At 43.6% G+C, this 12183-nt stretch overlaps 1 protein-coding gene across 1 annotated transcript; it reads right to left on the reverse strand.

Moving 5' to 3' along the window:
• Positions 1 to 2384: 2384 nt before the first annotated feature.
• On the reverse strand, positions 2385 to 11883 carry Degs1 (delta 4-desaturase, sphingolipid 1). The gene is made up of 3 exons (XM_008823739.2): positions 11690 to 11883; positions 6132 to 6874; positions 2385 to 3531 (listed from the first exon to the last, which is right to left on the reverse strand). Exons 1-3 carry the CDS (start codon positions 11769 to 11771, stop codon positions 3385 to 3387), a joined length of 972 nt encoding a protein of 323 aa, XP_008821961.1. The 5' UTR covers positions 11772 to 11883; the 3' UTR covers positions 2385 to 3384.
• Positions 11884 to 12183: the final 300 nt, after the last annotated feature.

The raw sequence follows: 12183 nt of genomic DNA on the forward strand, positions 1-12183 counted from the left end.
TGGAAAATCCCAAACAAGTACTCTTACTTCAAAAGGGAAAAATTGGGCACACTTAAGCAAAACCAAAGTCCAGCAAAGTAGCTCAACGCTGGACATCTGGAATTTATGATCTTCTGGGCTCCAAAGGGCTTGGGTACCTCCACTTCTCTGACTCTGCTGTCCACAGCACACACAGTTCATCTCATAGGCTCAGTCCAGCTCCACTCCATACCTGTTGCTGCTGTTGGTGCTCATCCCATGGTTCTGGCATCTCCAATATGCTAGGGTCTCTAGTGAAAGCGAGGCTGCACCTTCACCAACAGGCATTCCTGGACACTCAGGGTGCAAAGCCTCAGATTCCCTTCATGACCCTTTCACCCCTTCAACACCAGAACCATGCAGGAGACTTACACATTACCAAGTCCTGCTTCCAGCTTGAGATGGAGACTTGGACTCCCTCTGGACCACAGCTTCTATGTGCTAACCCTGAGGAAATACTTCCCAGATTTTGCCATAGTGATGCTGGTCTCTTGTTACTCACAGCTGATTTTTCAGGCCCAGCTAACCAGCATCAATTGTGCCAGGAAAGCAAAGGTTTCACTTCAGTGGTGCTGGTCTCTTAATCACAGCTGATTCTTCAGCCCCAGCTGACCAGAAACCACAGCTTCTCAGTCCAAATTATCACACAAACAGCCCTGATAAATCTTTACTTCCCTTTGAAGCTTCACAAGCCAGACCTCCATCATCTACACCTCTTTGAGCAGAACTGTTCCAAACTCCACAGCACAGCAACAGCTCAATGGCTTTTCCAGTCCAAAGATGCTTCTTCTACAATCCTCCTCCAAACTGGGTCAAGTCTGTCACAGTAGTAGCTCACTCTCTGGTACCAATTTCTGCTCTAGTCTGCTTTCAATTGCTGTGACAAAACACTCTGACCAAAACCAACTTGAGAAGGAAAGGGTTTATTTATCTTACATTTCCTTGGTCACAGTTCATCACTGAGGGAGCCCAAGGTAGGAACTCAGGGCAGGAACCTGGAACACAGAACATGCAGGATAGCTGTTTACTGGCTTGCTCTCCTGGCCTGTGCTCAATCTGCTTTTTTATGTAATACAGGACAACCTGCCCAGGTGTGATACTGCCCACAGTGGGCTGGGCCCTCCCACATCACTCAACAATCAAGAAAAAGCCCGACACGGTCACAGGCCAGTCCAATGGAGGCAATTCCCCAACTGAAGCTCCCTCAACCCAGATATGTCAAGTTGACAACTAAAGCTATCCAGCACACTGTCTTTGGCTTTTTGTTTTAGATAAAGCTCCCCAAATTCAAGAACTGGCCTCATTTCAAGTTCTCCAATTACTTCAAGTCTAGCACTGACCTTGTTCAGTTTTGGGAACAGAAATCAAAGGTTTCCCTCCCTTAAGGAGATACCATCTCAGGGGAAGGTGATGGTGCATTTACACAGTATTAGAGCCACGAGGGTGATCGGTGATTTTCAGCTTGGAAAAGTGGCTTCTAACCTGCTGTGGGACATGGCTGCATCGGGGAAGGCTGGGGTAAGCTCTGATACCTCAATCTACTAATCAGTCCAGAAATGATGAATAGTATTGAGGCAGATAGGAGAACTCTCAGGCCTTGGAAGGTTCTTTCTATTGCCCCTATCAGTGGAGTTCCAAGAATGGACGAAGCAGGCTAATGGGAGCTGGGCTAGTCAGACCTGTCAGGAAGTCTGAAACCTCTACCCAGGTAGCTGATAATGTAACGTAAAAGCCATTTGGGGAGGGTGATGACACCCTCTCTGTGTCTAGCAGGCAGTGGAGCTATCAGAGGACAGAGACAACAGATAGGGAGTTTTCAGCACCAAAGTGGCAGTTACAGTGATGGGTTAGAGTGCTACAGTCAAGGGAGCTGAGGGTTCTGCTGTCTAATTCTACTAAACCAGTGGGAATGTTTCACACATGCATTTGTAGTGACTGAGTAGATCTGAATTACTCTGAACTTCAAATAAATGGTTCTTTAGCAAGACTTTCCCTAGGCAAGAAGGTCAGAAAGGAAGAACAAAGTGCTTTGGGGTGGGTGACATGAAGTGTAGAGTGAGTTTATACCCCATAGGATCCTATCGCTATATTCAGCTGACTAGGCATTCATTCCTCTACACTTTAGCTGTAATACAGCAGATATTTTCTAAAACTATTTTCCCACATTACACCCCCACATTATACTATATTATCTTAACTGACACTTTTGAGGCAACCAGTACTGCCGGCCTAACAGACCAGGATGTTGCTACTTGAGATCTACCACCTACCAGCAGCCCAAGTTTCTGCTGCAATGAACAGACACGAAGGTGTACAAGCTGAGCTGTTTATGATATAAGCCAACAGAACTGAAAGAATAAGCTGAATACTGGAAATTAAATTTATTAAGGGTTTTATTCATGAGTAAGGCAGTTCAGGATCCAGCAGTGTCTAATTTAGGTCACATTATAAACATTATAATAGTAAAAACTAAACAGTAATTCAGCTTACAAAGAGACACTTCCATCTCAACCTTTTACATGTGTATGACTTTTCCTGGGCCCACATGGAAACTGTCCATTCTAGATCACATAACAAAGACAGATCAAAGAAATGATTCCACCCAAGTTTAGCTTGGTAAACCAGTAAGTTTATTGGGGTTACTTACAGGAGTGTGGGCGAGGGGCTACTCAGGAGCACAAGTGACTGAAAGGCAGCTGCATCCCTGAAGAGCCCACCCCAGCACAGGTGATGACTCACAAGAGCTGCATTCCTGGAGCTCTGATGTTCGGACAGTGCCACCAGAGTATCCTCTCCCCAGCAGATTCTTACTGTCTTTCTAAACTGGGGAGGGACTTTGTGATGGGGTACTTCCTGAGTCTTCAAGCCTTCCTCTTCCCTTCAATTCAGAGGAAATGGGTATACAATACTGTATGAGCTCAAGTCTTAAAGAAATTTTTAATGAAATCTTAAAGCATTCCCTCAGGATCCTGGTGACTGTATCATACAGACACTAAAACACAAAAATGCAGTGAGTATTAATAGACTGTGATTAACAGTTCAGTTTATTAAATGTTTTAATCAAGTAAAACTTTATAGAGTGAAAATAACAATAAGCTTTTTATGATATGCTTATAATATGACAGACATGGGTAAAGACACCCTCAGTAACGATAAAACAATGAATGAGCAAAGGTGAGTGCAGGAGTTGAGCTGCCTGCTTCAAGCGGGGGCAGCCTCTTGACATCATGGAGGTCCTAGCTGGAACTGTGCCAGCGCAGCTTCTGAGCATCACTTATCAGAAGTTTAACAAGAAAGAAATTCCACTTATCAGCTACCATAAAGCTCTGGAGAGGAATTCCTTTGGCTCTGACAGTGTTCATTCATTTAGTCCTGAACCTCGTTCCCTTTTGGAGGCCTCTTCATCCTTGAGTAGGGACTTATTGTGTCATCCATCACAAAATCATACAGTACTCTCACCCACGAATTGTAGTGGGGGAGCTCATCATAGTATTCAGCTGCTATTTTCCTCACCTAGAAGGGAAAAAACACAGCAAGGTGCACAGTGAATGTTACTGAGGCCCAGCAAGGTAACAGATGAATGTCTGACAGAGAGAGGGACAAAATTCCAAAGCAGACAAAGTACAGTGCTTTTGCTCCTGGTCCTTCAGGACATCCTGAAGTTCTTCATGAAGAAGTTCAGGAACAACAACAAAAAAACAAAACAATAAAAACCTTATTAACTAAAACCACTGAATTTTACACTTTAGGTGGTACAGTGTGTGTGTGTGTGTGTGTGTGTGTGTGTGTGTGTGTGTAAAATTGGTTTTTGAGGCACGGTCTCCCTGTAGTTCCAGCTGGCCTAGAACTTCCTATGTAGACCAGGCTGGCTTCGAGCTCAGAGATCCACCTGCCTCTGCTTTCTGAATGCTAGGATTAAAGGCATACACCACAACACCACACACCATATATAACTGATTTTTAAAATCACTTTATGTTGCACACCTATCAACCATGCAGTAGTCATACAATGAACTATTAGAACTATGTAAGAAATGCCAGGTAGTTAGTGAATAAACAAAATTCCTAATATGTACACCTACTGTAGAAAGAACTGGAAAGGCAGGGCTTTCAAACTCTAGGGATGTTTATTAATTTAGCAAAGGAATAAAGAAGATACCATGGAAGAGGGAGAGGAGTGAGTGGTCATGAGCCTTAAGTCTGAACTAAGCTAAGTTTTTAATTCCAGGACTGTTTCAGAAAAATGCAAGTATAGTTCATGCTGGGGAAAAAAAATTGTGCAATAGGTGACTGATTTTTCTCCTTAAACAAAAGAGAGAAATCTCCTTAATCCCTTTCTAAAAATAACAAAAGTTCAGTTTCCCAGTCATGGGGGAGGGAAACATATGTTGCCACACACTGGTGGAAGGATACCAAGGGGCCGGAGACTAATGTCACACTGCACCACAGTTCAGAGTTGTCTTCAGACACTTGGGTGCTATTTTCTCCCAAAATGAAAAGCTGAGAGAATACTGAAATGAACATTTACATGCTCTTCACCTGCTTGCCAATTAGTCCTATGACATACTTACTTCTATGCACACCATATACATAGTAGACCCACATGCTGCTCCTTTGCTGAGCCTTTCAAAAGTGAGTTACAGACGCTGTATGTCAACTTAACCCTAATATTTCAATCCCAAATAATGCAACAAGTATTTCCAAAGGACATCTCTCCTACAAAGCCATTATCATTGTCATGCCTTCCCAGATGTGATGTAGATTTCCCAATCTCACATTAACATATTTTTTTAAGGTATGGTTCAGATTCAGAACTAACCACTGAACCAATGTTTATAGTATTTTTTTTTCCTTAACCAGCTCCAATGTTGCACTTGGTTGTTGCGTTGTATGAGAGTTTTAAACAGCCAGTATTTAAAAATCTGAGTGGGTATGAAGTATCTGGTTAGGGTTCCCTTATACGCATCATAGCTTTAAAACAAATCAAGAACAATTACATTTCATATCTATTATCATTTTTCAGAGTTATGGAAAGCTTTCTTCATAGAATAAGCTGCTCATTTTGAGGATAGAAGGCAAGTGAGAGAATTCACCAGGAGGACAACACAAGATAGAGGATGGTCACTTTTGGAAAAGATGAAGGGATGAAGGCTGAAATGTCTTATTTACTTCATTATTTTTCATAATACATTAAAAAGTCCGCCATCAAGGAGAGAACCTGTCCCTGCCTGGGGAGTATGGTATTGGCACTGATGTGCATTCACTCTGCAGATCAGTTACGCAAGTTGTTTCATCTGTATATAAAAACACAAAATCAGGCCAGGTGTGGTGGCGCACACCTTTAATTCCAGCACTCAGGAGGCAGAGGCAGGCAGATCTCTGTGAGTTCAAGGCCAGCCTGGTTTACACAGTGAGTTAGTTCCAGGACAGCTGGGCTATAGGGAGACCCTGTCTCAAAAAGACCCAAAAAAAAAAAAAAACCCAAAACAAAACAAAACAAAAAAACCACAAAATCAAAATCAGACCCCAGGGGCTAGAGAGATGGCTTAGTGGTTAAGAGCACTGACTGCTCTTGCAGAGGATCCACGTTCAATTCCCAGCACCCATATGGTAGCTAACAACTGTCCTAACTCCAGTTCCAGGCAATCCAATACCTTTTTCTGACCTCTGTGGGCACTGCACGACACAGGTGCACTTACATATATGCAGACAATATACTTAAACACATAAAATAAGAAATAATAAATAAAAAAATTTATAAAACACACCCAAACTCATGTCTTAGTCAAATCTAACAGTTTAGCAGTGATGAAGTTAACTGATGCTCACATAACAGAAGGATTTGTTTTTCTAGTCCTGACTTACTTTACCAGATAAAATTCTGCACACCCCCCAACACTTCTGAGCCCTAAGTACAACCGCTAAGCTTAAGGACTCAATACAGAAGATGCTAAATCCTTAGTTAAATTAGGCTGGCAGATATAGGACACATATTTTGTTTTGTTTTTTAATTATGGCTTAAACTGATAAAAGATTCCTTTCTAAATGAGCAAATCAAAAACTAATTTTTATTATACAATCATTAGATATAGAGTATAAAGTCATTTACTTACCAGTGGAAGGTTTTTCCCAGGAACGTTGGGGAAGTCATGGTGTTCATTATGATAGCCCACATTGAAGGTGAGAAGATTCAGAGGTCCATAATATGAGTATGTTTCATGCCCCTTTAAGAACATGTAATGCTCAGCTATAAAGTGTCCGGAAATCGGGTGCAAACCCAGGCCAAGTAGAGATGCTGCCAACATGTAGACTAAAGATTTAATTCCAAAAACATAGTACACTATAATGTCAAAAATGACCTGCACCACAGTATTGATAATTTCCAGAGAAGAAATTGGTTTGGGGTTGATGAGCAGTGGTCGGAAAGCGTAAAAGAGAGGCTGAAGAACAACCCACACGAACTTTCTGAAAGTGGTGCAGAAAAACCAGCCCTCGAAATTAGTAGGAATATCCACATCAATGCCATCAGCTCCGAGGTAGCGGTGATGATCCATGTGATACCTCTTGAAGGAAACAGAGTATGGAAGCCCAATAGGGAGATTGGCAAACATTCCAAACCAGCGATTCCACAGAGCCTTGTGGTGGCCAAAGGTGAAATTGTGGGAAATCTCATGGATAGCCAGAGTCATTGAGTGGTTAAGGCAGCTGCCAAAGACATAGGCCCAAAAAATTACCCATTTCCAGTCCATGTCTTTCACCAAGTAAAAAGCAACCAGCTGGGAGAGGAGCATCATGACTATGATCCAGATCAGGTTGGGGTCTGGCTTCATTAAGGATTTGATCTCTGGATACTTTGCTGTAAGAAAAAAAAATAGAGAAAATCAGGAAAAGAGAGAAGCACATAACAATTCAGCAATTATCATAAATTAGATTTTCTTCCTTCTCCGAACCATAATGTTCTATTACAGATTTTACCAAATATTCATTTCCTACAGGGAAGGAATATATTCTGATAAAGTCATAAAATACTGTGACACAACAATTAGGTAATTTACGCAAGATTTAATTTAATAATTCAATATAATCCTTTTGTATTAAACTACATTGTATCCATGTTTAGACAAAGCTCTAGCATATTTCTCATGTATAGCATTAAATTAATACATCTGACAAAAGACAGAACATAACATACATTTTTATAGGCATCCCCAAATCATGAAACTTATGTTCATGGTTCTCTCAGACAAATCAATGTCTTTCAAGTAATTCTGTTCTGAATTTTCCACAAAGCTGTAAAACCAATAGGGCATAGTAGCACGTATCTGTAATCTCAGCATTCAGGACGCTGAGGCAGAAGGTTAGCAAAATCTGGGCTAGCCTAGTCTACATAGTAAGACCTTTTCTCAAAAGGAAATAACAAGACACCCCTCAACCCAAGCATGTAAGGGTCTCATATAATCAAACAGAGAAGGAACAGTTTCTTCAATAAATGATGCTGAAACCACTATTATCAACATGCAAAATAATCAAGCTGGACCTCCTCCCTACACCACACACAAAAACGGACTCAAAATTGATCAGAGGTCTAATTATAACAAAGCTATAAAATGCAAAATAATGAAATAATATGTGTGACTCTTTGTGGTTTCTGCATACTGTACCAAAAGCACAAATGGAAAAAAAAAGATCAATCTGACTACAATGAAATCTTTTCTGCTGTAACAGTACCATCAAAGAAAGACAATCTAACACACACAAGATATCATGGTGGCAAGTCATCCACTCTGTACATGAACTGTATCCAGAATAGGTAAGGACCGCTTAAAGCTACAATTAAGAATTCAATTTAAGCCGGGCGTGGTAGTGCACACCTTTAAACCCAACACTTGGGAGGCAGAGGCAAGCAGATCTTTGTGAGTTGGAGGCCAGCCAGGTCTACATAGTGAGTTCCAGGACAGCTGGGGCTACAGGGAGACCCTGTCTCAAAAAGACAAAAAAAAAGAATTCAATTTAAAATAGCCAAAGAAATTTCTTTCTTTTTTAAAGAAAGCTATTGTCATGATTAGTCATTAGGAAAATACAAACTGAAACCATAGATATGAGCTCACACCCACTGTAATAGTTAACGGTTGTAGAGCACTTGACTAACATGTATGAGTTCCAAGGTTCAATCTCCAGTGGGGGTTGGTTGGTAAGATGTCTAAGTGGGTACCAGTGTTTGATGCTCAAGCCTGGCAACTTGAATTTGATCCCTGAAATCCACATAAAAGGTTCCATGTGTTGGTGCACATCTATAATTCCAGAAGGCCCACCATAAGACAGGAGGCAAAAATAAAGTCAGTGAAAAGGGAGACAGTCCACATGCCTATGAAAAGGATATTAAGTAAAATATGGTATAACCCATATGAAGGAGTTATTATTTGTACAAAGAAGGAATGGTGTGCTGACACATGGTAGAAACATGGATGAACTTCAGTCTAAGAAGACACTCAGGAAAAGCTAAGCATTGCTGTGAAATGTATGTGCAATGTCCCAAACAAGCAAACCTGTGAAGAAAATAGGTTAGTGGTCACCTAGTACTGAAGGGTAATTGTAGGGAATACAGGAAATGAGTGGAAATACCTTCACAACTCTAAATACACAGAAATGCCGATTATATACTTTAATTGGAGAATTTTATGATGTGATTTTTTATTTTGTCCACCTCCCCTTTTTGAGACACTGTCTCACTATGTAGCCCAGGCTGGCCTAGAACTCACAAGAGATCCACCTGTCTCTGCACTGCAAGTGCTGGGATTACAGATGTGTGTCACCAATGACTTGTATTTTAATAAGGTTGTTTAAAAGGTTTCATGCTGAAGGTACAACAGTAAAGGAAGCATTGATTGTGACTTATGATTTAATTCTTATTTGACCCACTAATAATGGTCTAGTCTATACTCCTCATTAATATCAAACATATACCATTTTAATCAAATTCATATTCTTGAGCATGTTAGGTAAGTACTTTTCCCCTGAGCCCCAGCCCCAGCCCACAGATGCAATTAGTTAATTTCACTTTATTCTTAGAAGGGGTATTGATTGCTGTGTTATCCAGGCTAACCTCAGAACTTGTAATTCCCTTCCTTAAGCCTCCTGAATAGCTAGGGTTACAGGTGTGTGTCAACACTTTCAGATATTTTTCAAACAAACTTTAAATGTCAACGATAAATATAAATCTATTATTTCTCTGTATTATTTTGACTGAACCGAAGGCAAGCACTCTACCACCAAGATACACCCCAGTCCTCTAAAAATAAACTACAGAGAATTGGCTAATAAACATCCTATGTCCTATTGTGTTGATAATCCTGACAGAAATTTCAGAAATATCCCTATTATTTGTCAGTTAAACTAACCTCCAGATTTAAAAAAAAAAATTTATTATTTTTTATGTGTATAAGTGTATTGCCTGCATGTATGTGAGTGCATCCATGTTGTGCAATGCCGCGGAAGTCAGAAGAGGGCGTCAGATTCCCCTGGAACTGGAGTTAAGGACTTCATAGCCACCATGTGGGTGCTGGGTATCAAACCCCGGTCCTCTGCAAGAGCAGTCAGTGCTCTTAACTGCTGAGCCACCTCTCCAGCCCCTAACCTCCAGATTCTTATTTTCCCTAAGGAATTCCAATTCAAACCCTGAAATGGAACACTGAAGAGTTATTTACAACTGCTTGGCAAATAGCATATTTACATTGAGAAATATGAAGTCCTTTCAGTTTCCCAAGTGAAATGATTCAGTGATGACATGTTCATGGGGAAAAGGCTCCATGCTAAGTGCCAATCTGCATCCTCTTCCTTCCTTGATTTTCTGAGATGTAGTTAAGGCACAGAGAAAATGTACTGTACACATTACCCTATCCAATGTGTATGATTTTTTGCAAAATACATGGTTTAATTAAGAAAGAAAATCTGCTCTAGTTTAGGATATGAGGTATTTCCCTGAAAGTGTTGGAGGTCTGGTCCCTAGCTACTCAACAGATTAATCAGATGGATTAACAATACCATGGCACAAGGGGAGGTGAGCAAGTCACTGGAGACTGCCCTGTAAAGACAGGCTTTGGCCCTTCCCCCTCCCACTGCTTCCTGGCTGCCTTGGGGAGAGCTCTTTTCTATCTAGCCCTTCCACCATGGGTTCTTCTTCACCCCAACCTCAAACCAATGGAGCAAATGACTATCAAATGAAATCCCTCAAGCCACAGGTCAAAGTAAAGCCCTCCTCCCTAGTTCCCTGGGGTGTTTTATCACAGCAATGAAGTACTCACCATCGAAACCTAAGCACCCCAGTAACTTACAGCACTACTAGGAAAGGTCACCTCTTCACTGAAGTGACTCTATTTCACAAATTCTATTTCAGAAGCTAGGAGTGTGGCTCAGTAGCAGAGAGCCTGCTAGCATCAGGAGGCCCTCCCTGTTTGAACTCCACAAGGGAAAAAAAAATCCCTTTCTACAGCATCATTCCCTCTTATTAGTGAAACATGAAATTTCTAAATTTAGACACTCCAGCAGAAATCAGGGCCTTCCTTGTTTTTTTCCACTGGGCAAAAATTTTTAAGAAAAACTAGGGAAATGGTGGGTTCAAAAAAGAATTTTTCATATTCAATGGTCCACAATTTTTTTGTTTTGTTTTGAGAAAGGGTCTCCCTGTAGCCCCAGGGGGCCTGGAACTTGCTATGTAGAGTAGGCAGGTCTCAATCTTACAGAGATCAGCCTGCCTCTGCCTCCCGAGTGCTGGGATTAAAGGCGTACGCCCCCTCACCGGGCCAGTTTCCACAAGTTTTAAAGGAATGGCATAAGTTAAAAAAACACTTTTACTCTCCAGCATCAGAAAAAAAAAATTAAATATATAAGTACATACAAAGCATATTTTTTGACTGCAATCTAATGGGATCCTCCTCAGTATTAACTTAGGCTTTACCTCGCCTTTTATAATACCGGCCCAGGCGAATTACAGGGAAGGGAGCATTAAATTGGGTAATATTTGTCAAACTCTCAATCCGACTCTTACTACCCTTAAGTACCTTGTGAGTGCTAACACAATTCTCTACCTTATGTGGAAACGCCAAACATTCTCCAGACTCACTGGGTGAGGCCTAGCCTGGCCTAAAGGCCCTCCAGGAGCAGGCTGGAGACCCGGAGGCCAAGCGGCGCACCGTTCCCTTTTATTAAGACTGGCTGCAGATCCCAAGGTTCAGGGCGAACCCGGGGCCTTCTAGTGTGCGAGCCGGGGTCACAGGGCAGGGCCTTCCCTCGGCCTGCTGGGGACTGGACTACGTGAGCGCCGCCCCAGCGGCCCGGGATGCCCCGGACCACGCCCTGCGCCGTGCGCGCGGAGCCCCTGGGGAAGCAGCAGCAGCGGCGGGGCGGGCGCCTACCCGAGCACACGGACCCTCGGCGCTGGAAGGCCGGGCCGAGGGTCGCCCAGCCTGGGACCCTCGGCTTACAGGGGTGTCCCCGGCGTCAGAGCCTCAGGGCCCGCGGGGACGCGCGAGCCCCCGCCGGCCGCACCGCGAGCCCGCGCTGCACCCCAGCGCTGTAACGGGTCTCGGGCGTCCGCAGCACGCACACGGCCGGCTCGGGAGGCCGCGCAGGGCCGCACACGGCCGCGCGCACATAACGGGGCGCCGGTCCTCACCCAGGATTTCCTTGCGCCGGTCGGCGTGGGGCTGGTCGGTGTAGACCCACTCGAAGTCATCTCGTGACACGCGGTTCCCCATAGCAGCGGCGTGCGAACCCACTCGGCCTCCTCTCGGTCCGAGGTGACGGCCGCCGCAGCTCCAGTCCGCGGCCACCGGCACGGCGGCAGGGACGCGGGGTAGGGGCGTGGCCTCGAGACCACGCCCCCGCAAAGGCCACGCCCTCCCAGGCGGCCTCGGGCTAGGTGATGGCTTGAAGAGCCACGCAGGGCTAGGACTCCGCAGCTGGGACCCCGTAGCTCTGCCTCTGCGATCTGGTGGTTCGCGGGCACCTTGCGAGTCCCGGCTATTTCTTCTGCTTGCTGGTGGCCGCTCCGCGAGCCCAGGAGAAGGGGAAAAGGGAAGGAAAGGCCTGCAGTTAGATAAGGCTGCTGCTTTAACGCCTCTGTGTAGGTGGAGTACTGGGGTGGCTACCGCTCCACCGAGTCCTGAA

The sequence above is a fragment of the Nannospalax galili genome, unplaced genomic scaffold, assembly GCF_000622305.1.
Source record: "Nannospalax galili isolate Female #2095 unplaced genomic scaffold, S.galili_v1.0 scaffold368, whole genome shotgun sequence".
NCBI classification, from domain to species: domain Eukaryota; kingdom Metazoa; phylum Chordata; class Mammalia; order Rodentia; family Spalacidae; genus Nannospalax; species Nannospalax galili.

Bases quoted from the DNA above. Each gene is read 5' to 3' on its own strand.
- Degs1 (XM_008823739.2), bottom strand. From the start codon at position 11,771: ATGGGGAACCGCGTGTCACGAGATGACTTCGAGTGGGTCTACACCGAC. The intron at 6,875-11,689 runs GTGAGGACCGGC...TTTTTCTTACAG, and splicing joins CCGGCGCAAGGAAATCCTGG to CAAAGTATCCAGAGATCAAA. The intron at 3,532-6,131 runs GTAAGTAAATGA...TTTCCCTTCTAG, and splicing joins CTGGGAAAAACCTTCCACTG to GTGAGGAAAATAGCAGCTGA.